The following is a 25,530-nucleotide window of genomic DNA, read 5'->3' as shown; positions in this document are numbered from 1 at the left end:
TTACCTTTTAATATTACATGATAGTTTATGGTATCAGGTACCACTGCTTTCTTAACCAAGGGGGGGCGGGACGGACACCATTAATAGAAAGCATTATTAAACTAGTGTTCAGTATTTGACACAGAGAAAAGGTAGTCCCCAAAAGGAAGTTCAAAACTAAATGTTGAACACACACTGAATCACCCTGGACCAATTACTACTATTTTTTTTTTTTTTTAAGGCAGGGTCTCATTGTGCAGCCTTGGTGGGCCTGTAACTCACTGTGTAGACCAGGTTGGCCTCAAATTCAGGAGATCAACCTTCCTCTGCTTCCCCAAGTCCTGGGATGAAAGGCCTGTGCCTCGTGGCCAGCCTATTCCCTCATTTCCTCCTCTTATGAAGCTACATGTGGTTAAATAAGAATTGTTAATGCTGTGTAACCAAAGAAAGATGCAAAGGATTCCAAGCAGCAGTAACCCCATCTATGGTGTCTGTGGATCAGCAGTTGGGAAGGGCTTTGCTCAGCAGGTCTGGCCCCAAAGTCCTGCACTTGTAGCTAGTAGCTAGAGCTGAAACAAAGCGCTACTCTTCCTTACGCATCTCCTGGGTGGTGTCCAGGTGAACTTGGGTTTCCTTGCTGCATGGTGGCTCCATGGCAGTAGAGCTTTTCATGTAGTGGCCCAGGGTTACCAGACAGAAAATTTGAATACGTCAGCCCTATGTGCCTTTACAATCTAGCCTTGGGACTCACATGCCATCACTTCTGCTCTAGTCTCTCATCTGGACATTTCAGATGCGAGCTGTCACACTGCCTGCAAGAAACCCAGACAAGGGGCTGGAGAGACGGCTCAGAGGTTAAGAGCACTGGCTGCTCCTCCAGAGGTCCTGAGTTCAATTCCCAGCAACCACATGGTGGCTCACAACCATCTGTAATGAGATCTGGTGCCCTCTTCTGGTCAGTGGGTGTACATGCAGACAGAGCACTGCATACATAATAAATAACTCTTTAAAAAAGAAAGAAACCCAGACAATGGCATGTCGACAGTACCCAAACCAAGCTGTTCTAGGGTCGGGGAGAGGAGTAAGGCATTATGGAGGGGCCTTTAAATGTTCTTAAATTGGACCCCATCTCCATCTCAAAAAGTAAAAAATGGGTGTTGATGGGGCTGTGGTAGCACACTTACCAGTACACCTAAGACCCTAGGTCCCTAGGTCCACTCTCCAGTACTCCCATTCCACCCCCACACACCAGAAATTTGGAGTTACTATGGTTTGAGGGTAGATGACCAATGGCTGTGCCTTCTCAGCCCCAGAAGTACTTGAGAATCACTCTTACCCCTTTAAGCCTGCCCCCACGCTGCAGCACCATTTCGAGATCAATAAAGATGCTTCATGTATAATGTTTGAAACAGAAATTTATTCTCAGAATAATGCACAAAAGCATGGGGTGAGGCTGCTGTCAGGAGCATCCATCCCTCCTCCTCCTCCTCCTCCTCCTCCCCCTCCTCCTCCTCCTCCCCCTCCTCCTCCTCCTCCTCCTCCTCCCCTCTCTTCTCTGAATGCCAGGGAGAACACAGTTGAAGGAAACATGCAATCACAAACAATGATCAACTCTAAAGACAAAGGTTTGGTCCAAAAGAACTCAACATAATTAATCCAATTACGTGAACAGCTTCACTGAGTAGGATTAAGATATTGCAGACGTAGTGTTTCCACAGGGTAGCTCTTCAATGCACCAGGGGGGCCTGCTTCAGGGAGATGAGGACTGAGCGCATGCGAGAGACATCTTTGGCCTGTTTGCTGGACTTGGGGTTAAAGTCACACAGGCGGGCCACCCGCTCCCATTCAGTGCCTGGGGATGACTCATCGATGTCATTTACAAAGGCTTCTTCTGCTGCCCTGGAAACAATAACAAAGTATGTTGGTTTAACTTAAAAAACCTTTGAGCAATCTGGTGGCTGCCTTGCTACAACTTGCTACAAAGTAAGTGATTGTCTCTTTTGACTCAGGGGCATGAGTGTATCAGCCCCTGGCTCAGGTCAGAAGCAGGGGCAGACAGACACGTGGCCAACTCTCCTCGGTACAGGTAGCCAGGCTGCTATATGAAATGGTGGAATACAGGTGTTTGGTTCAGGGCTCAGTCCGTCCCTATGGCTGTCTTTGTCTCAGCGCATGAGAAAGCACGTCCTTGGCCACCTATGCAGCACAAGAACAAAGCAGCAGGCTGACCGGGGCTTGCAGAGTAGCTTGTGCTGCGCTACACTGAGGTTCAAGGAAAGTGAGACTTCTAAAAAGCCCCTGGATCATTGCCCAAGAGCCCGAAACTTACTCCTAAGGCTGGAGAGAAACAGGGCAGAGCAAAAGGCATTCAAGACCAAGCCCCATGCTAGCAGGCACTAGAGACTAAAGCCATTCTGGAAGGGGTTTGCTAGGACGTTCACCAGTTCAGCCAAAAGTCTGCCATTTTGCTCTCCAGCCAAGTGCCTGGTGCCACTCAGGGAGTAAAGTACCCTGGCAGGAGAGCCAACATGAGCTGCTTTTGGCAGGATGCCACTCCAACATTCTTTCACATCACTATTGGCCCACCCACAGTGGGGCCTGCCTGGCAGAGCACAAGCCCAAAGGACAGTGGTAGAAGCGGGAAGACACATGTATGTCATCTACTCCAACAAGCATCACGGGCAAAGCAAAAGCAATGGAGATGACTGGTCTGTGGGGACAGGGTGGACCATCACAGGGATGACCGTGGCAACACTGCTGAAGCCCAGAGCCACTACAACACTATGACTTCATGGCACACACAGTTAGGGGCAGTGGAAAGGTTTACTTAACTGTTCTAGGCTGTAGCAAGGATGGTTTATGTTTGTGCTTAAAGGTGGAGAAAAGAAACAAGGAGAAACTTTAGGTCAGATATAGAAAATGAGAATGAGCTCAATGCAGATGGGCAGTAAGCTAGACATGCCCTTGCCGCTCTACCTATGCCTGGGAACGTGCAGCTGGCTTTGCTGGGCCACCCTGCTGTCCAGCAAACCCAGACTCAACCTTTCCAGTCTCCATTTCTACTCCAAAGAGTGTAAAAGTCAAATCAAACACCACCTGTAAGTCCAGCATTTCATAAGTCTCTCTGCAAGCTCTCCCGGTCTTTCTAATGAGGTGGCCCTGATCTCAGGCTGATGGGCCCTACCCTACGAGGCTCTCCAGCTAGCACCCATCTTCACAAGTGGTTGCTGTTTTTATCCTTAATTCTGCTGTAAAAAGGAAATCAGGACTATCAGGACTATTTCCAAGTCCTCAGCAATACTGTTTTCATTAACAAGGATCCCTATTAAAAACAAAAAAAGCTTTTCCAGGAAAGACTGGGGGGGGGGGGGTGGATGAAGACGTTCTTATTGGACACTTTTTGACTATCTTGACCTCACAGCAGGGGTGTCTGTGCTAGGTTAGGAGACAGGGTACCAGAAGCTAACCACTAAATGAGCAATTTCTACTATCTAAGGCCAGAGCAAAACAGTGACAGGTACCCACTTTGCCTGAGTGAGCAACACTCACCTCACATTCCTGAAGGATCAAGAATTGACAAGGCAGAGCACCCCCTCCCTGTCCCAAACTCCACAATATGGAGCTGCAGTCCATGGGTTCCTACCATCTTGGGTCATCACCTCTCCATGTGGGAGACCCACCTTCCCATCTTAGGCAGACAGGCAGGCGACAGGGCCTGGAGCAGTACCAGTGGCAGCAACCACAGGAGGTCAGAGCCATCCAAGCCCCAGACCCTTCCCAGACAGATCATGAAGGACCATGTTTTGAAAGCTTGCTTCCCTCCAGGATCCCAAGTAAGCAAATGGTCACCAGGGAACGTGTGGAGTGATAATTCTACAAGATTAGCAATGGTCATATCTAGCTTATCAACTGTCAAGCAGCCCCACAGAGCCAATGTGAAATATTTTAAAAAGCAAAGCAACTTGTGACAAAAAGGAGCATTAACTCTAAACAAAAAGAACCAAAACAAGAAAATGAATTAGTTTTGCAACATACACATAACCAATCACGTCAGCGAAGGGTTGTTTGTAGAAAGCTTCATCTGCCACCCTAGACAGCAAGAAGTCCAAAAGGCAGGCAAGCAGGCAGGAAAAAAGAGAAAACATTGAGAAGCAGAAACATCTAAAATCCACAATAGAGGTGTGACGGCGCCCTGGGTTGCTGCTCCCAAGGCTCCATTCTAACCCCAGGGGGCTTCCAGCAGTGGACACTCCAGTGCAGAGGCATCTTGGAAGCTGGCCTTCACGGGCTCTCCACAAGACAGCACTCCAGCTTCAGCTTTGGGCCTTACCAGCAAACTATGGGTTCCATGTGACTCCACACACCTCAGCCATCACCAGCTATGTATGCTGCCAGTGTCCTCACCCTACTCCAGGGTAAGGTGACTGCGGCTCAGAGACGTAGTACATGCACTTTACTTACAATAAATTACAGTCGTTTCCAAGCTCAGGATGGCAAGCGGCCTTTCTGCCAGCCTCAGTAAGTACCACTGGGTATGAATACTGCCAAACAACAGATGAGCACAGCCCAAAGATTTAATACCCAATCTTGGTCCCGGTCATTGCTTCCCAACACTAGCTTGGTGGAATAAACTGCTGGTGGCTGTTACAAACTGTCAGTCTTAAGATAAAAGCAGCTGGTCTAGTGAAGTGGAAGCTAGTGTGGACTCTTGCCCCAGGCCTCTGTTATGCTCAGGAAACCAGGACAGTTTCTAAACCCTATGTCAGTCTTGGCTGGCTTTGACAAAGTGTAGCCAAGTCGTAACATGTGTGCCCAAGTGGAAGTGCATCAAATGACAGAATTGGACTAACCAGGGATACAGGTGTCCAGAGGCATACTGCAAATAACCCCAGCCTTACCAGCTTGTTTTAGGATGAAAAACTGGAAATGCCTGTTTTTTTGAGACAGGGTCTCACACTGTAGCCCTGGCTAGCCAAGAACTCACTTGCAACCCCCCTGCCTTGGCTTCCCAAGAGTGAGGCAGCAGCAATGAGCTGGGTCATTTTTCAAGGGCAATCATATTCACTCATTAACTGAAGCACACATTTATCTGAAGGTAAATTCTAGTAACTTACATTTTTAGTTTAGTTCATTTTGATACAGGGTTTCAGGTAGCCCAGGCTGGACTTAAACTTGTTAAGTAGATGCAGATGACCTTGAAATTCTGATCCTCCTGCCTCCACATCCCCAATCCTAGGAATGCTGGGATTATGAGTATGCTCTATCACATCCACTGTGGATCCAGCTCAGAGCCTCACCGATCCTATGGATCACTACTGACTAACCTACACCTTCAATGGAGTTTCAGTTTACTTTTAAAGTGCACACAGACCCTTTTACTCTTTCCTACTTCTCTACACAGAAGGTATTTGTGGGAATTTAAAGAAAGCAAAAGGAGCAGCCTGGCTGTGACTCAGTGACTCAGCGGGGTACGGCTGCTGTGAGTGAGTGAGAGGCACAGGGCAGGCAGCCTGTACACTAATCCTTTTAGTTTACAGAAGGGCTTAGCCTAATCCATCACAACTCTGCCTCACTCCAACTGGAGGAGAATAAAGCTTTAATGCTCCAAGGGATCACTTGACAACACAGGCTTCTCTGTCAGGCTCTGCCTTTTTGCAACTAGCCCCAAAACTAAAGGGCTGGTCAGTGACAGGCAGGGCCTCTGAAGGACAAACAACTATCCAGAGCAAACCCAGGCACCCCACCGGTTTGTTTTTCTCCCAGCCTAAGGCGGACCTGGAATCAGCACTGTAAGAGAGCTCAGGGAAGCCTGGGAAAGGGGAGAGGAATGCCTGACCACAGGACAAGCTCCATGGGCCTAAAATAACAATTCAGAACTCCATTCTATAAATAGCTCCACAGTGGACATGGGAAAGAAGTCTACCACTGCTAAAAATAATGAAGTTCCTCCAATGTTTTCAGGCTGTAGTAGAGCTAGAAGGCCCACAGTAAGAGACCTCCAACATGGAGGATGCTTCCCTTCTTCCTAGGAAGGGAGTTGTTGTAGGCTTGTCCTCCATGAATGAACTGCAGGAGACAACCGCTGTTCTGACTCTACTGAATGACTCAGGATAAAGGGACAGGCAGTTTGGCGTTGACAACACAGTACCATCGACATGGGAACAAAGACCCCTCCTGTCTGCTGACTCTTCTGTACCCCACTCTACAGGACCAGGCCTGGACTTGCTCCCAGGCTAGCCTCAAACATTCATTTCTGTCTCAGCCTTCCGAATGTGGGATTGTGGTAGCACAAACGGCTTGATCTCCCTCCTCCTTCACTCTGGTGCTGCGGTCTGAACATGGGGTCTTGTGTATGTTAGCAAGTGCTCTCTACCACTGAGCTCCATTCCATGCCCTTCAAATGATCTGCGATGCCTAACTGCCATCCTCTGACTCTGAAGAATCACTGGAAGCCCGGTGGCAGCAATCCCCCGCAATCCAGAGGCAGAAGCAGCTGGGTCTCTGTGAGTTGGAGGCCAGCCACCAGATGGAGCTCACCATAGTGAGCTACAGGACAGCCCAGACTACATAGAGACCATCTCAATTAAAAAAAAAAATCAAATCAAAACAAAACTATTGGACTAAAGGAGGAAAACCAAATCCTGTCCTAGGACTGTGGAGATGGCTGGCGAGCATACCTCCAGCTTTATGCAAGCCTGTGAGCAGCTTTTACAAGGCATGTGAGCTGGTTTGTAACAACAGCGTTATGTTAACACTTCATGAAAATCTTTTCTCTGGAGCTTGGGAGGATCAGGCAATTCAATTGTCTACAATTGCAAGACAAGTAAAGTACTACAGTCTGGCTACAAGCTCAGAACCCCAGGTTAAGTACCAACAACAGACATGGAGTATTCCTTTAGATAAAGGGAGTAAGCAAAGACTTCTGTTCCCAATATATTCATTATTAAGTCTGAAAATCTGTCAAGTGGCTGAAGCGTGAGGACCTGGTGCAGGAAGAGTTAGTGCATTTGGCCCAAGTACTTCAGAGCACATGAGGGGCTGAGGCAGCTTCTCCTAGGGGATGTCACCACAGCACAGCAGCCTTCTTTACTACAGATCCAGACTTGAACCTAGAGGGGAATCATCTTGAGGAGGCAAAAAAGAAGAGCGAAGCCTGGCACTGTGGGCATTTCCCACCAGCACAGCAGAAGCGCAGAGCAGCTGGATGGCAGCCCTCCCCTGGCGACTAAGCCTGACCAGACGGTAGTTTCTGCCCTACTTGACAGAGAACTTCAACTGGAACCTGGAGGCGCTGTTCTAGAGTGTGTCCCTCAGAGAAATGACCAGGTTCGGAGGCCTGGGCCTGGCATCAAAGGGGTTTTAGAGGACTGTCATCGAAGAGCCCATCTATTCTGTCTGTCCGGCTGCCTCACAACAGCATCAGATGGCTGGTGAAGGGGTTAGGTACATCTTTCTGACAGATTTCCATCTAAGAGCTGCCCAAAAGCAGCACCAGACCCAACCCATAGAAACCAACTTAGGCCCTGCCTAGTCGGCCTAGGGTTTTGTTTTTGTTTTTTAAACATTAAAATGGGTGACATGGGTAACAGAAAGTAAGCTAACCTGCCTTGCCTGCAGGAGCTATATACTACAACTATCTCCCTAGGCTACCTCCAAGAAGGAAGATATTCCAAGGAAGGGCTCCTAAGAAGTGAGTGCATACAACAACTACTGCTTGGTAATAAAGGAAAATGAGTGTTTTCTCCCTACACTATTAACTTTCAGGAAGTGAAAAATGTATTCTGAAAACACCATTTTTAGGAAACCAACTCAAGTCCTTAAGCACAGATAGTAGCCAGGGAACCCTTAATTCTGTAGTCCATGCTGGAACATCCTGAAGTACCTAATTAGAGAGCATGCCCATGCTAAGGACCCTCTCGAAGCCTCTTTAGGAGGGCAGTGCTACATTTAAGGAATGTGGCAGAAGTTAGTCTGTAATTGTCTCCAAAGTAATGAGACTCTGCAACTGACCTTTCATCTCAGAGTTCTCCAGCACTAACCTCCCCAGATCACACCGTTATAGCTGATGAAACTAAGCCCAGTTTAAGGGCCAAACTCAATCCAGGCTGAATTATGCTCATAAGACCCAGGAGACTTGCAGCATCTGTTTCTAGCAGTTTCTTCCAAATCGGCCAAAGCCTTTCTTTCCTATGAAGGCAGGCACACCAAGAACCTAGACTGTGTGCTGGCAAATGGACTGGATTCAGTCTGAGGAGCCCAGTGGACTGACCTGTTGTTTGCTTTTGTTTTCTGTAGCTGCTCATCCTGTCTCGCATACCATTCTTCCAGCTCCTTTATTGCTTTCTCTTTCCACTCTGCTTCTTGCTTTCGAGAATTGGCATCTTTTAAGGGAGAGAAAAGAATACAACTGAGGGAAAGGAACACTTAAGTTCATTTCAACATGTAATATTTTGGTCTTACTGAATTTACCTAAGTATGGGAATATATGTGTACGTCTAGGCTGGGGAAATCTCTGCTTGGCTCTGCTCAGCTCTGCTCTTCCAGGGGCCCAGGTTCCAATTCCAGCACCCATATCACATGTGGCTTACAACCACCTGTAATTCCAGTTCCAGGAGATCCCACACCCTCTTCTGGCCTCTACAAGTACTTCACACATGCACCAGCACAGACATACATACAATGTTTTTCTTTTTTTGAGCCAGGATTTCATATAGCCCAGGGGGACCCTAAACTTCTGGTTCTCCTGATTCCACCTCCCAAGTGCTAGACTATAGACATGTACACCTGTGCCCAATTTTGTGCTGTGCTGGGGACTAGCCTCAGGACTCTGCATGCTAGGCAAACACTCTCCCAACTGAACAGTATCTTCTGCTCTTCTCACAAACTGTATATGGTCCACAGCCACAGTAATCCGTCATTTTTTTTTAAAGATTTAATGCCAGGATACAGAACCACAAAATACCTCCTCCAGCTCAGGGCGCGGTTAGTTTGCAAGTCAGCTGTGATAGCAAGCAGGAATGGAGGTGCTGCACTGGCAAGGACACAGGGTCACTATTAACAATTACCCAAAAGCTTCAGGGCAGTGAGAAGAGCCACACATGCAGGTTTCCTAGCTGGACTCTCAAACAGGAAGTTTCTTTTCTCTAAGGTTTTTTTTTTTTTTTTTGGTTTTTCGAGACAGGGTTTCTCTGTGTAGCTTTGCACCTTTTTCCTGGAACTCACTTGGTAGACCAGGCTGGCCTCGAACTCACAGAGATCCGCCTGCCTCTGCCTCCCGAGTGCTGGGATTAAAGGCGTGCACCACCACTGCCCAGCTTTTCTCTAAGTTTTTAAATTTTATTTGTATGTGCGTGCGAGAATGCAGGTACCCAGAGGCCAGAAGGCATGAGAACTTGTAGAGATGGAGTTACAGGCAATTATGAGCTACCATGTAGGTGCTGGGAACTGAAAACAAGTGCTTTTAACCACTGAGCCATCCTTCCAGTTCCAATGTGAACTTTCCTAAGATTAAATGTGGTTTTCCGAAAATGTTTAGTTGACGATCATCTGTCACAGGTGAGAGAGTATTCTCACAGCCAGTGGTGCACTGGCACTTGAACTCACTCTAACAGTCACACACGTTTTTAAGGATATCCTCTCCAGCAGATGTACATGCATCTCAATCTGTACAATACTTCCAAGAACATAAATTCTAGGTCCATTTTCAGCAGTGAGGGGGAAAAAAAACAAAATAAAAACAACAACAAAAAAATCGCCTCAGAAAGCTGAGTGCACTTGCTACAGCTAGGGGGTGGGCAAAGACCTAGTCTGCTCTCAAGCTCGCACTTGACTTACTTCATTATGCAAGCCTGGAAATAATCACATGATGTGACCATCAAGGCTACTGTAATCCAGCGAGCTCTCAAAGTCCAGAGCAAGAGTCCAAGCTGTAGTCAGTTATCTTGGAGAAGGAGAGTAGAAAGCAGGGAGGCACCAAGTAATGATCTGAAGAGAAAGAAAGCATTCCCTGGCATTTTATGACCCTTGCAAGAAATGCAGTAACAATCAGCACAAGGCTGCATCTGGCTGTAATGGCCTGGTGACAGGAGTCATCACCAAGTTTCAATGATCAGGCCTAGCATTTGCAGGAGACTCATTTAGTTGGAGATTCCACTAAAGACTAATATATAGCCAGAAACCTTCTGAAGGTCAGTCCACAGCACACTGAGAACAGAGGATGAACTATACTGCTATCAGATTCTAGAAGTTAGTGAAGCCATGTGAGCTTCAAGGAACTGAAAAACTACTACCAAACCTAGATGCAAAGTAGAATTACCCCCAAAAAGTCCTTTTTGGGCTGGCAAGGTGGCTCAGTGGGTAAAAGCACTCACTGTGCAAGCCTGTTGACCCGAGTTCAATCTCTGGATCCTCACAGGGGAAGAGCCAACTCCTTTAAGCTATCTTGTGACCTCCACACACATGTCATAGCAAGTGTGTGCACTCACCACACACACACACAAGGAAAATATTAAAAAAAATTTTAAGTGTTCTTGGATTGGAATATATCCTTTCTATGTATTCTAATGATCATTAAAATTATTTTCATGTGGGAGAGCAATGAAAGAGATACCTTGATAGAGGAAGACATCATGGGGATAGGGAGAAACCTGGTGATAGGCAAATTCCCAGGAATCCACAAGGATGACCCCAGCTTAGACTACTAGCAATAGTGGTAAGGGTGCCTGAGCTGGCCTACCCTGGTTATCAGACTGGTAAATACCCTAACTGTCATCATAGAGCCTTCATCCAGTAACTGATGGAGGCAGATGCAGAGATCTATAGCCAAGCACCAGGCCGAGCTCCGGGATTCCAGTCAAAGAGAGGGAAGAGAGATTCTATGAGCACGGGGCATCAAGATCATGATGGGGAATCTACGGAGACAGCTGAACCAAGCTCACAGGAACTCACCAACTTTAGACAGTGGTAGAACCTGCATGGGACTGGATTAGATCCTCTGCATACAGAGACAGTTGTATAGCTGGGTCTATTTGAGGGCCCCTGGCCATGTGATCAGAACCTCTATCCCTGGTGCATGAGCTGGCTTTCTGGATCCCATCACCTATGGTTGCTCACCCTTGAGGTAAGGGGGAGGGGCTGGGTCCTGTCTCAACTGAATGTAGCAGGCTTTTGCTGTCCCCTCCATGGGAGGACTTACACTTTTGGAGGGAAGGGATGAGTGGTGGTGTGGGGCTAGGTAGGGGAGAGGGGGAGCGGGAAGAAGGATGAAAGGGATCTGTGGTTGGTATGGTTTGTAAAATGAATTAAAAAAATTATTTTTGTTAGGATTGGGTATAATGGCACACACCTTTAATCCTAGCATTAGGGAGGCAGAGGCAGGCAGATCTCTGTTTGAGGCCAGCCTGGTCTACAAAGCAAGTTCCAGGACAGTCAGGGATACAAGAGATACATAAAAGAGAGACTCTGTCTTTAAAAAAAAAAAAAAAAAAAAAAAAAGGCTGTCAGGTTGGGGATTTAGCTCAGTGGTAGAGCGCTTGCCTAGCAAGTGCCAAGGCCCTCAGCTCTGAAAGAAAAAAAAACAAAAACAACAACAACAACAACAAAAAAAAAACCCTAAAAAAAAAAACAAACCCTAAAAAAAAAAAAAAAAAAAAAGGCTGTCTTTCTCTTTTTAGAGTCTCATTAGGTAACCCAAAATGGACAGTAACTTTCTCTATAGCTCAGACTGGCCTTAAACTTGTGTCTCTCCAGTGCTATATTATAGGTTCGTATCACACAGCCAGCATATAGATTTTTTATTAAATATTGGGATTAGAATATACGGACATTTTTCTAAGAAGGATTAGTCTAACTGAAGTAAAAACAGTGGCCATCTGTAAGAGGACAAATTTACAGATTAGGATGTACTACTACTGGAAGTAACTCAGAATCCTTAGTGTTTAGCCTGGTGGGACAGAGATGCAAAGCATGAGTTGGACAGAAAGGAAGAGTCCCCTCGGAGAGCAAGGCACACTAACAGCCACCTTCGTGCCCAGCCACCCTCGCTGCGCCTTTCAGGAAGACATCTGAGAACACAGCCACGAGCTCCGCGGCCATCCTGGGTCCTCTATTTTAACAGCTCTTGCAGAGAAAGCGGTGAAACTGGAGAAGCCCCGATCTGAGGACAATCTGACTGGAATACAAGGCCGAATGTTTGACTGCCCGCAGGAAGCCACCCTGAGCTGGGAGTGGTAATGCACACCTGTGACCTCTGCACTCAGGAGGATCATGATTGAGAGCCAGGCTGGTTCTACAACAAATGTCAGGCCAAGCATGGCTAACTGTGAGGCTCTGTGGTGGAGGTGGGGGAGACCTCTCAAGTTGAATTAAGAAAATTCTTCAAATAGGTCAACGTACAAACTTGATGATGTTTTAAAAGAGGAATTTCCTAGCACCAAAACTTATTCTGTCTGTGAAGACAGACTCTGCTTCTAAGCCTTCAGTAAAGACACACACAAACAAGCAGCAAAGACTGTAACTGCTAAGACACCTGGCAGCCTGTTTTCATCTACAGCTGCACTTTCATACAGTAGCTTCCAGCCACACACTGCCACTGGAGTGTAAGCTTACTAAAACTGTGCTTCTGAATTCCAGTCACAAGCACCTGAATACCCACATGTGGTCCGAGACTACTATATTGTGTATTGCTATATACACAGCACAAACTTTATTAAAAACAAGGACCAAACTGGCCAAAAATATAAATAGCAAGTATTTCCACTGAATAAAGGACAGTCAGGTACTGCTATTCAGGGTCACTCTTTGTTTTAAAAGCTTTGAAACTGTGCTAGGGATAATAGATCTGGCATTAACTGGTTAGGTTATTTGGGTCACGTTCTTTCCTATTTCCAGGTGTCAATTACCCCATCTGAAAAATAAGAAGTCATGTTTTCACTAGGTCAGTGTTCTGGGAGAAACCTACTGCTAGTGTGGGTACATGAAGAATGCAATTATTTCTAGAGTTACAGAATTAAAAAGTCTGGCTGGGCAGTGGTAGCGCACGCCTTTAATCCCAGCACTCGGGAGGCAGAGGCAGGCGGATCTCTGTGAGTTCAAGGCCAGCCTGGTCTACAGAGCGAAATCCAGGAAAGGCGCAAAGCTACACAGAGAATCCCTGTCTCGGAAAAAAGAAAGTTAGTCTGTATGATAGATCAGTCAAAACAAAAGGAGTATGTGCAAATAGCTCTATAAAGCATACACACAGAGGTGGAGGTGGTGCGCACGCCTTTAATTCCAGTGCTCAGGAGGCAGAGGCGGGCAGACCTCTGTGAGTTCAAGGCCAGCCTGGTCTACAGAGTGAGTTCCAGGACAGCCAGGGCTACACAGAGAAACCCTGTCTTGAACCACCCACACACACAAAAAAAAAAGCATACACACAGGACTGGAGAGATGTCTCAGTAGTTAAGAGCACTTGCTCTTACAGCAGACCCATGTTAGGTTCATGGCACCCACATGGTGGCTAATACCCACCCATCCCAATTCCAAGGGATCTCACACCCTCTTCGGACCTCTGAAGGCATCAGACGCACATATGATACATATACACACACGTAAGCAAACCACTATGCACACAAAATATAAAAAACAAATCTAAAAATAAATGAAGTACACACACACACATATACACAATGAAAATCATCTAAGAGCTGAGCATGATGGTGCAGGCCTTTAATCTCAGCATTCAGTAGGCAGAGGCAAGCAAGATCTCTGAGATCCAGGCTAGCCTGGTCTACCCATCGAGCACCAGACACACATGTAGCCAAAACATTTAAACACATAAATTCATTTGTGAACCTTAAAAAAAAAGGCTCATGTGCTATTTGGTGGAAAGTGACTGGACCACAAGAGATCTAACCTAATGATTGGATCAATCCATGATTGATTCACAACTGAATGGACCACTGGGAGGTGGTGGTAACAGATATCGCTAAGGCCTGAAGTGATGGCTGTGCAGTCTTTAGAGGTCTATGTTGTCCTTGGCCTCCCAGGCTGTTTCCTAGCTGCCCTGAGGTAAAGATTTCCTCTGTTCACCAGACTTGGCAGTAGTAAAGCCAGTGGTCTATTTCTGAACTGAGAGCCAAATTAAACCTTCCTCTTTTACACCGATTTTATACTGTGTCATCACAGCAACGGCAAGTTACTAACACATTTCCTAACATTTGATTATCTTTCAAATGATGAATGAACTGTGAATGTCACTCACAGGACAATACCTCAGGTCTCCATAAAGCCTGTAAATAGCACTCAGCTTGAGGTAACACTGTTTCCCTTCAGATGCTAACAGAATGAGAAAGAGCTGAACCAAGTGTCCACACAGTAAGAGCAAATTCTAACTTAGCCTTTTACTTCAAATACAGGGCTTTTCCTGGGTAAGCTGACTTCCTACTACTGTGTTCTCATGTAACAGCCTATGATGAAGCACATCCATGTCAGTGGCCTTGTGCCCTTCAGACTGACAAATACAACTTCCCCAAGACTAGACAAGGATACTATGGCTAATATAATCTTAAAAGGGATAAAAGTAGAGCCCAGCTCAAGCACTCCACTGAAAACAGACACCCAAAGGAAAACAGGATTCCTTACCAAGGGCTTCCAAGCGCTCCGTCTGCTCTTCTCTCCATTTACGGATACTTTCAGGCTCTGATTGCAATCGATCCACTTCTGAAATAGCTGCATAACTGTCTGTTGGACCATTACTCTCCTAACACAAAACAATAATATACTCATCAGTGCCCAAATGCCTTCCTGAATGTTCTTCATAAAAATTAGAACCTCAAGCACACAGCATGGCCAGCTGTCCTAAGACGTTAAGGGTTGCTAGCTCAAAGCAACAGCAGACCCTTACAAGCCATCAGAGCTTCAAGCTTTACTTGATGAATCCTTGCACTCTACTGAGGGAGGAGTGTAGTTGTGTCTGTTAGTAAGTGGGATGCAAGTAGGTGACAGGAAAGCTGAGGTTGTGTGGGTAAGGGACATATTAGGAAACTTATCTGCTCATTTCTTCACTTGACAGAGAGATTATGTGTTATCTCCAAAAAAGAACACAGCAAAGCCAAGTCTAGAGCCCAAGACTTCGAATGCTATTTTATCATGAAGGAAAGTCATTTAATACCATCTAATCCAACAGGAAATCCTAAGAAAGAACCCAAAAGAAAATGCACAACCACAGTCAAACCAGGGAAGGAATAGAGAAGGTGGTAACCGTGAGTCAGAGGGCACAAGAACACGTCTCTGTGTGGGTAAGACTGAGAGCCACTAACTAACAAGCTGACTAAACCTCATAGCTGCCAACTGATCTGAGAATTACACTATGCAGCCAGCTTAACCTTATCAGACTCTAAGACAACAAGAGAATTAGAGTTCTAGTGTCTGCCAGGCTTGGTGCTGAATCCCAGCACTCAGTTCTGGGAGGTGACCTAGCCTGGTCTACCCAGTGAATAACAGGACAGCCGGGGCTACACGCTGGTTCTGTTTGTCTCAGACAAAGACCAAAACAATAAAGCACTAGTGACTTTTATAGTGTCTGACATGGTACATGGCACACTATGTAAACTGGCCGCCATCGCCATCATCATCATCATCATCATCATCACGAAGGATCAGTTCTTGAAGAAAAAAAAGACATTGAAACTCGATAAACTTTAAAACAGTGCTCTCAGTTGAACACAGTGGCTTATGCCTGTAATCCAAATACCTGGGAAACTGAGGCAGGAGGAATGCCATGAGTTCAAGGCCAACATGGGCTATACAATATGACCTTGTCCTAGAAAAGCAAAATGAAAGCCAAGTGTGGCAGCTCAGACTTTTAATCCCAGTACTCAGGAGCAGAAGCAGCCTGGTCAAGGCCAGTCTGGTCTACACAGCAAGTAACAGGCTAGCCAGGACAACATAGTGAGAATATTTCTTTTCTTTTCCTTTTTAAGCTTTTCCTATCAATGCCACTTTCCACTTTGGTAGATAATGTACCAGCAGTGGGGTATCTTTTTAGGTCAGTCAATTCAAATCACATGAATTACACTCTACTATTGTTTAATATAGTTAGAGTACTCTGTACCTGGTAATATTCACCATTCATCACTCCATCAACAGCATCTGCAAGACATAAGATTTCAGCCTGTCAATCAGGGCATTTAAATGCAGGGCCAAAGAATTAAGGATTATACAGTAGAATACAGTATTGTGTGCTGTAGAGACTGAGTTACTAACAACTTTTAAGAATTGATCCTAGGGATACAGGATAGCTCAGTGGCAGACAGCTTGCCTAGCACGCATGCCTCAGTGAGGCCTTGGGATCAATTGGAAAACCGTTTTGGTTGGGAAGGGTATGAAGGGGGAGGGTATGGCTGCGAGGCAGAGCACTGGCTGCTCCATTGAAGGACCCAGGTTTGATTCCCAGCACCCACATGGCAGCTTCCAACCATCTGGAACTCCAGTTCCAAAGGGTCCAACACCCTCCTTCTGGCGTCCATGGTACCAGGCACCCTAGTGGTGCAGGAACATATACTCAGACAAAACACTCATACACATGTATTTTTTAAAAACTGCCTGACACCCTGAGTCCAATCCCAGTGATCCAAATTGTAGGAGAAAACAAGATTCCTGCAAGCTTTCCTCTGACCTGCACACATGCGTGTGTGTGTGTGTGTGTGTGTGTGTGTGTGTGTGTGTGTGTGTGGTGTGTATGTGTGTGTGTGTGTGTGTGTGTGTTGTGTGTGTGTTGAACTGTGCATGGTGATACATGCCTGTAGCCTTAGTACCAGTACTCAGAGGCTGAGGTAGGAGGATCAAGGGTTATGAGGCTAGCCTGGGCAAATCCCAAGTGAGCTTGAACCTGTACAAGAAACTAAAAGGTAGGTAGTATAAATCCTCAGTTTTAACGATGTTTACTAAACAGTGAATAAAAGTATTTGGCTGGTATAGTCAGTCACCCCTCTGATAAATTCTTTGTTGCAGAAATGCTGGGACACAGGGTATGGCTTATTGGGAAGGTCCTTATTCCCTGTGATGTAATAACATATCTTACACTTGACTTTTTTTCTTTTACTGAGATTTGTCTATTTTTACTGTCTTTTGGTCTCTGTATTTTCTTTATTAATGATCCTATTATATTGCAAATATTTTCCCCATTTTGTCCACCTCCCTCCCCAGGCTCCTATGCGTACCAGGTCAGAGGTTCTTGTGGGCTATCTTCTCCAATTGCTCTCCAGCCTTATTTTTGGAAACAGGGTCTGCTGGCTGGTCTACCTGGCTCCTCTCGGCTCTGGGATTACAGGCATGCAGCAGCACAGCAGCCAGGTCTTACATGAGGACTTAGGATCTCAACATAGGTTCTCATGCTTCTCTGCAAGAAGCACTTTACCAGCTGAGCTCAAGCCCCCATTTTGTTTCTGTGGGGCTTTTTTAAGTTTAAAAAAAAAAAAATTAACACAGGCTTTCAATGTAGCTCAGGCTAGCCTCAAACATTATGTTGTTGAGAATGACCTTAAACTTCTAATACTCTGCTTCCACCTCCCAAGTGTTGGGAATACAGATAGGAGCCACCACACTCAGTTTATATGCTAGTGGGAATTGAACCCAGGGCTTCATGCACACTAGACAAGCACTCTACCAACTGAGTAGAATCTCAACACCCCACTTTGTTTTTCAATTTGGCTTATGACATTTAATACTTAGAACTACAGCTTAATTTGTATGTAAATGTTTCCAGCTCTTCCTTTGTGATTTCTGCATGGGCTTATGCTGCAGGCTATCCCACAATAGTATCTTTCTTCTGGTACTAAAAAAAAAAAGATTATACTTTATTTGGGCCATCAGGTTTGACAGCAGAGGACTTTTACCCACTAAGCCATCCTTCTGGCCCTCTTCTGGTACTTTAAAAATGTCTCTCTAGTTCACCTGGAATTTATTTTTGTGTAAGGTAGAAGAATGAGCTTCCAGTGGCTAGCCTGGCCAGTCCTTCAGTATGGTTATATATTACAGCTAACACAGTGTCCAGTTAATAGACTCCAGCCCAGAGCCATTACTCCATATATAAAACCAGAGCAATGCACACCCCATACCTCATAAACTACTTGCATCCTGTACTTTAAGTCTGAGGATTCACCCCAACCCTCTGGCACATGCTTTGAGCTCTTTATTAGATACATTATTCTTTTGACATTCTTTTTTAAAGACTTATTTTATGCTTATGGGTGTCTGTGGACCAGAAGAGGGAATCTAATCCCCATGAACTGGAGTTACAGCCACCATGTAGATGCTAGGAACTAAATCCAGAGCCTTTGGAAGAGCAGCCAGTGATCTTAACCACTGAGCCATCTCTCCAGTTCTGATCTAATATTCTTACATGAATCAAATGACCCAAGTCAAAGGACAATCTATTGCTACAAAACAATAGAAATTATAGGCAGGGCCCTTGAATTAGGACAGCTACACTAACTCCAATGATCCAGAAGAAAACTTTCTCAGGTATCTTAAGAAGTCCCAAAAGAAACAAGGGCCAAGCCAGGAACAACAAACAGCACATGCCTTTTATTTCAGGACTTGAGAGACAGAGGCAGGTGGATTTGAGTTCAGCCAGCCTGGTTTACACAGCAAGTTCCAGGACAGCCCAGGCTAGAGAGAGAGACCCTGTCTCAAACAACCACTCCTGCAAAAAGAAAGAAAACACCAAGGGCCAGAGTGACGTTTTCATAGAGCAAAACGCCTTGAACTTGCATTCATCAGTGTATGAACGTCAGGCAGACCTAGGGGTGACTCCTAGCTGAGCCAGTGAACAGCCTGCTACCTTAGGGCAGACACTGCTTAACTTGCACAGTAATCAGTTCTCATCTGAAACAGGTCCACACTTCGGCTTAGCTGGCAGCTACTCCATGGTCCAGAGGCATAAGTAAATACGCAGTAAATATGCACATATGCAGTAAATGTACAGTATAGTTAAATATTGAACGCAGCATTCTCTCTGCTCTTCCACTTCTACCAATAAAATTCATCTCTCTCCTCGAGAATGGACTTGTCAGGAAGGCAGTACTCTAGTTCCTCATCCCTTCCTCATCCCTCTCCTGCCAGGCCCCACCACCAACTTTCCAGCAGCTGGCCTTGGGCCGCCTCCGTCCTGACCATCTGCCACCTCACCCAGCTACCTCCACTTCTAAACTTACATCTTGGCCCAGCCTTCAGTCTCACCTGTGCTCATCTCCTGCAGGACTTTGCCCCACAGAGGGAGCACGTTGAGGTCTCACAGAGCTCCTGCCTACTCTCAATTTATTCAGGATATCCAAAGCCTATGAGCCTAGTAACTCCTCTTCTTACGCCCATGAGACTTCATTGATCACTTTCTACACACCAGTAAGCACTTACATATTAACAGAATCCTGAAACATTATGCAATATACATCATGCACCTTTGCTAGAAAAGAAGGCAGGCTGGGCAGTGATAGTAATTACAGAACCTACCTAAGTTCACACTCCAGCAGCATAGTATAGCCCCAAACCCCAACCACAACTGGGTCTGAAAGTTCTCCAATCCCAGGAGGAAGTGCTGAAACTGCATTATTACCAACCTCAATACACTGTCAGGATCTGGCGGTAAGTCATTAAATGCTTAGTTCATAAAAATGTCTTTCCCAGGAACTAAGTCAGCAATCACCCCTTTCCTTCCCTTTGCTGCACAAAAGGCCCGATGGTGTGGCTCCAGTCTCCTCTTTTATTTTCCCAAATTGCCTACCCCCAAAAGCTGTGTGTCTCTACAGGGTTCTTTCTGCCCATTTATTTGTTAAAGGCCTACTATAGGTCAGACACTGCTAAGTAATCCAAACGTGTTGACACTGAACACAGCTGTCTGTAGACTCACTCTTGTCTTCTAACTAGGGGTCCAACTTCTCCCAATTCTTGCCTGCCCAAAACACCCACAAAGCTTTTCTTCCTCCCAAGCACACCACGCTAAAACATCTACAACAGAGTGAAGTACAGTCTAAGACAGGGTAAACTTGAGGCTCAGCCTTTTAACCAAGTCACATCTCTCTCTACAATTCAGTTTCCTATTAAATGAGGAAAGGAAGTTATAGGGACAAAAAGCAAATTTTAAATGTTCTCAGGCAAATGCAAAAGACCACCCAAAGAAAACAGCCCCTGCCACTTAAAATCAGCAGACCCGGGCACAGCACATTTCCCATCTATACTTGTCTAGGAGATTACAGTGTCCTGTTTTGTTTTTGTTTTTAAGGAAAAAACAGACACTCGCACACAAACAAAACAGAGGCTGCAAACTAGGAGCACCTCTGTCCCAAAATATTCTGCTTGCTTAGGATGGTAATTTGAGATTTCTGTGCCTCAATTGCACAAAAAGCACCATTTGGTGCACCAACGTCTAAGCCTGCCACACTCACTGGTTCAGTGCTGTTTGTTCGCGCCTGTGCAGATATTCCTACCTGCTCAGAGAGGGCCATTTCCTTTTTAAATTGCACTTTTTGAGTGAGGGTTCGATCAGTTACTTAAGCTGGTGATGAACCTCTGGCACCCCCCTCCCAAACACCTGAGTGCAACCTCCCAAGGCCAAGCTGCTTTTTTTTTTTTGATAAATGAAAAGCCATTGTGTCATTTTTCTAACGTGTTTCCTACTTCCTCATACTAACAAATGGGTCTTTCCCACTCCATCTTTGCTCCCACACCACAATCCTAAGCATCACACAAGTTAAGACATTCAAAGGCCAAACCGCCCATCTACCCACCCGAGCCTCTTTTGCTCGAGTTCTGCGGCGGAAAGGCCCACATTCCACTTTACATTCATCTTTTTTTCCTCTTTGGTTGGTCTGGACCAACCCAGGCTTTTCCTGAATCTATACTTCCTTCCAGAGCTGTTCCAAAGAAACGCGCCAGGAGTCCTAGCCTCCACACACTCAGCAATGTAACACGTACACTTCTAGCCCAGTTTCTTTATGTACGGCCAGACCGTCTTTTCTGAGCTCCTTATTTTCCTCTCTTCCTCCCCACAACCCAACATTTTGTATGTCTTAACTGCCAAACTACGTTGCCATTTTTGTTTGCATGTGTGTCTCAAAAACTGTATTAATCTTACTTTTCCCCAATAAGCCGTTCTTTCTGAGTGGACTCAGACACGTCTGTAAGTCCGGCCAAACTGCGCCAATGCGGTGGCTTCCGAACCAGGCTTCAAGCGCACTCAGTGCTTAGTGAAGTTAGACTGAACGGGCCCGGATCCTGACAGTCACTGCATTTGCGCTCCCTCCGCCCGGGCCCAGCTGCACTCAGGCACTCCGACGCCCGCAGCCTTGCAGCAGCGGAGGTCTGTGCACGACCCAGACGGGGTCTCGCTTCCTCTTTGCGTTCCTCTATAATCTCCAGCTTCGGCCGGGAACCCGGGTCCCGCGGAAGCGCACAGACCCGCCCCGGCCCGAGTGTGCCCGCAAGTCGTCCCGCCCGAACGCCGCCACCCTCTCACCCGGACCCCCCGGCGGCTCGCCGTGCGGCTGCGGCCCGGGGGCGCCGCCGTCCAGGATGGCGAAGGCCTCGTCGTTCTCGATGCCCGCAATCTCACTCTCCTGCTGCGCCAAGAAGGCCGCGGCCGGGTCTTCCTCGCCGGCGCCCGCCACCCCGTTCCCCAGCGCGGGGCCACCGGGAGCACCGGCGGGAGCGCCGAATGGATCCAGCTCAGCCATGACGGCCCAACTCAACCGCAGCGACACCGAAGCCGACGCCAACCGACCGACCCGCCGACACCGCACCCGGCAGCGGACACTGTGCTAGCGGCTGCTACTGGAGGACGAGCGAGAGGAGGGAGAAGGTGGCAGCGGAAGCCCTGTTTCTATATCCGGTTGGGTTGGCGAACCACAAAAGGAACAGCCAATCAGAGGGCGAGAGCTGCCCAATCAGCTGGCGAGGGGCGGAGCCCTGAAGACAACTCGTGACTTGGAGCGGAGGGAGGAGCGAGCGGAAGTGCCACCTGATCAAACGCTGGGACTTGCAGAAAGAACTTGAGCGGGAGTGACCGGGACGGTCTTCTGTGGGTGTGTGGGGCCGCGGTGATGTGCGCAACCACTCGGTCTTCCTGGACCTCAGTGTCCTGGCTCGCAAAGCAGGGGAAAGAATTCTGTAGTGCCTCCCTCCTCGATCATTGAAATTTTTATGGGTACATAGGTCAAGAGAAGTATGCTTCTCTTTCATTGTCACCACCCTAAAAAAGAAACAAGGGCTGGAGAGATGGCTCTGTCTCTTCTAAAGGGGGCTTTTTAAAGGAATGCCAAGGGGTGGAGCAAAAGACCTCCCCCAGCACAGTCAAGTGCAGACCATCTCAAACACTTAGTAACTACACACGTGGTCAATCCATCCTCTAATGCAGCCCTGCTGGGTAAAGCAAGCTCAGATTCTCACTCAAAACCTCTGTGGGCCACTACAACCTTGAGCTCCATCCAAGGAACCCACATGGTAGAACTGCCTCCCAACAAGTTGGCCTTTGATCTACACACATTTTAAGTAAGTATAATTAAAAAAACAAAGCAAAACATACATTTGCGGGAGGTTTTGTTGTTTCTTTTTTTAATTTATTAATTTTTATTTTATGTGTATTGGTATTTTGCCTGCATGTATGTCTGTGTGAGGGTGTGGGAACTCCTGGAACTGGAGTTACATACAGTTGTGAGCGGCCATGCGGGTGCGGGAATTGAACCTAGCTAGGTACCTTGGAAGAGCAGCCAGTACTCTTAACCACTGAGCCATCTCTCCAGCCTTTAATCCCAGCACTCGGGAGGCAGAGGCAGGTGGATCTCTGTGAGTTTGAGGCCAGCCTGGGCTACAGAGTGAGTTCCAGGAAAGGTGCCAAAGCTACACAGAGAAGCCCTGTCTCAAACTCCACCCCCCCCCCCCCCCCCAAAACATTAAAGTGTGCCGGCTACTTTCATGTCATCCTGACACAAACTGCAGGTATCTAAAGGAGAGAGCCCCAGGAGATCCAGCTTGTAAGGCATCTTCGTAACTAGTGGTTGGCAGAGGAGGGCCCAGCCCACTGTGGGTGGTGCCATCCCTGGGCTGGTGGTCCTGGGTTCTAAAAGAAATCAGGCTGAGTAAGCGGGTAAGCAGCACCCTTCCATGGCCTCTGCACCAGATCCTGCCCTGTTTGAATTCCTGTCCTGACTTCCTTCCCAACTTGCTTTTTGGTCATGATCTCAGCAATAGAAACCCTAACTAAGACGAGGAGGAACCCCTGAGTTTGAGGCCAGCTTGGCCTACATAGCAAAGACAAATGCCAGGGCAGATGATGTCTAAAAACAAAACACAACACAACAAACAAACCAAAAAAAGGTAATGACATATGAAGAACTTTCCTCATTCACCTTTGGAACCTGCTGTGAAACCAGCAGGGATCACCTTGAAAGGGTCCCAGGATAACACCTTTGGTTGTTGTGCTGGCTAGTTTTATAGCAGCTGACATGAGCTAGAGTTGTTTGGGTGTCCCGAAAATGCCCCCCTGAGATTTCCCTGTAGGTAAGTCTGTAGCACACTTTTTTTTTTTACATCTTTATATGTTAGTTTAGTTTTTAATAAAAAATAAAGTGATTTTCATATAGAATATTCCCATAATGGTTCCCCTCCCTTATCTCCTAGGTCCTCCCCACCTTTCAAATTCCACTCCTTTCTTACTCTCTTAAGAAAACAAAGAGGAGGGGTTGGAGGTTTAGCTCAGTGGTAGAGCAAGCACAAGGCCCTGGGTTCGATCCTCTGCTCAAAAAAAAAAAAAAAAAAAAAAAAAAAAAGAAAGAAAGAAAGAAAAAAGAAAACGAAGAGGAAAATAAAAACAAACAAAGATAAAACAAGATGGAACAAACTAACAACAACAAAATTGGAAACCTTACAAACAAAAGAGACCAGTAAGGGTTTTTCTTTTTCTTTTTTTCTTTCTTTTTTTTTTTAAAGAAAAGCCCAAAACAAAGTAATATGAGACAAAAAAAAAAAAAAAAAAAAAAAAAAAAAAAAAAAAAAAAAAAAAATCTCCAGATACCTTTGAGTGTGTTTTGTGTTGACCAATACTGCTGGGCATGGGGCCTTAAGTGTGGATGTATCCCCAGCGAGACTCCCTTGGAGAAACGAATTTTTCCTTTGCAAGCAAGGTGAGTTGGAGACAGTTGCTTTGTTGGGGAGGAAAGCTCACACCTACTTCCCCATCTCAGTGCTGGGCCTCCATCTGGTTGGATCTATGCAGACCCTATGCATACTTTGTGAGTTTGCACTGCATCAATCCTGTTGTGTCTGGAAGACACTCGCCTTGGTATCATCCATCTCCTCCGGCTCTTAGAATCTTTGTACCTCCTCTTCCTCAGAGTTCCCTGATCCCTGAGAGGAGGGATTTGGTGGAGACATTCCAATTAGGCCTGAGTATTGTAAGGTCTCTCATTCTCTGCACACTGTCCAGCTAGGGGTCTCTGTATTAGTTAGCATCCATTGCAGGCAAAAGCCTCTCTGATGGTAGCTGAGGGAGACACTGATGTATGGGTACAGCAGAATAGTCTTAGGACACATTTTATTGCTGTTACTTTAGCAGAGCAACAGTATTTGGTTTTCCCCTAGGTCCATGACCTATCTAGTCAGATCCAGGGCCTATCCAGTCTCAGGTTCTTGGTCATCTAAACAGTGTCAGGCATGGGTTCCACCTCATGGAGTGGGCCTTAAATCTAATCAGTTAGTGGTTGGTTACTCCAAACCCATTTGTACCACTATTGTACCAATGTTTGGGGCAGACAGGTCACCATTGTAGATAGAAGGGGTTGTAGCTGGGTGGGTGTTTACCTTTCTTCTCTGGTAGGGTGTGGAGTACCTTCTAGCACAATGAGTACTATTTTAAGAAGCTTCTACTGAAGTAGGTTTCCATACACCCCCCTCAAATGGCCTTAGTGTTAGCTGTCCTTCCCTGTATTTCCTCCATTACTCCCCTTCTTGAATTCTGTCCCACTCTTCTCCCTCCTGTCTCTCTACATATTCTATCTTCCCCTCCTTGGGGGATTCTTCCCTCCCCACTAGTTCCTTACTATACACTTAACCTCTGTGGTTATTCATATAGTAACATGCCTATCAAAGGCTTAAAAGCTAACATCACATGTAAAAGAATACATACCTGTCTTAGTTATTGTTCTAATGCTGTGAAGAGAACCATGACCACGGCTTTAAGTGGGGGCTGCTTCAGAAGGTTAGTCCATTATTATCATGGCAGGGAACAGATAGGGCCTGGTACTGGAGCATGAGCTGAGAGCTTTATACCCTGATCCACAGACATCAGACAGTGAGAGAGTGAGAGAGAGAGAGAGAGAGAGAGAGAGAGAGAGAGAGAGAGAGAGAGAGAGAGACTGGGCCTGGCATGGGCTTTTGAAACCTCAAAGCCAACCCCCAGTTAGTTATACACTTCCTCCAACAAGGCCGCACTTTGTGATCATTCCCAAACAGTTCATCAACTGCAAACTAAACATATAAATATATGAGCCTATGGGGTCACTCTTATTCAAACTATCACAATAC

General features: G+C 46.3%; 1 protein-coding gene across 4 annotated transcripts; it reads right to left on the bottom strand.

The window, feature by feature from the left end:
* Positions 1-1,498: 1,498 nt before the first annotated feature.
* Positions 1,499-21,833, bottom strand: Clta (clathrin light chain A). Of its 4 annotated transcripts, XM_036178706.1 has the most exons (7): positions 21,470-21,833; positions 16,070-16,107; positions 14,599-14,716; positions 8,249-8,360; positions 4,015-4,068; positions 2,812-2,847; positions 1,499-1,878 (listed from the first exon to the last, which is right to left on the bottom strand). In XM_036178706.1, the coding sequence occupies exons 1-7, from the start codon at positions 21,684-21,686 to the stop codon at positions 1,707-1,709; spliced, it is 747 nt and encodes a 248-aa protein (XP_036034599.1). In that variant the 5' UTR covers positions 21,687-21,833; the 3' UTR covers positions 1,499-1,706. The 4 variants fall into 4 exon arrangements, with proteins under 4 accessions (XP_036034599.1, XP_036034600.1, XP_036034602.1 ...); XM_036178707.1 differs by lacking the exon at positions 2,812-2,847; XM_036178709.1 differs by lacking the exon at positions 4,015-4,068.
* Positions 21,834-25,530: the final 3,697 nt, after the last annotated feature.

This window comes from Onychomys torridus, chromosome 2 (assembly GCF_903995425.1).
Source record: "Onychomys torridus chromosome 2, mOncTor1.1, whole genome shotgun sequence".
Classification (NCBI taxonomy): Eukaryota; Metazoa; Chordata; class Mammalia; order Rodentia; family Cricetidae; genus Onychomys; species Onychomys torridus.
Note: the sequence above shows the minus strand (reverse complement) of the source record. Positions and strands in the feature narration are given on the sequence as shown.

Excerpts from the sequence above, each read along its gene's own strand:
- Clta (XM_036178706.1), bottom strand. The coding sequence starts at position 21,686 with ATGGCTGAGCTGGATCCATTCGGCGCTCCCGCCGGTGCTCCCGGTGGC. Across the intron at positions 16,108-21,469 it reads CGAGCCGCCGGGGGGTCCGG|ATGCTGTTGATGGAGTGATG; the intron begins GTGAGAGGGTGG and ends TATGTCTTGCAG. Across the intron at positions 14,717-16,069 it reads TGAATGGTGAATATTACCAG|GAGAGTAATGGTCCAACAGA; the intron begins GTACAGAGTACT and ends GTTTTGTGTTAG.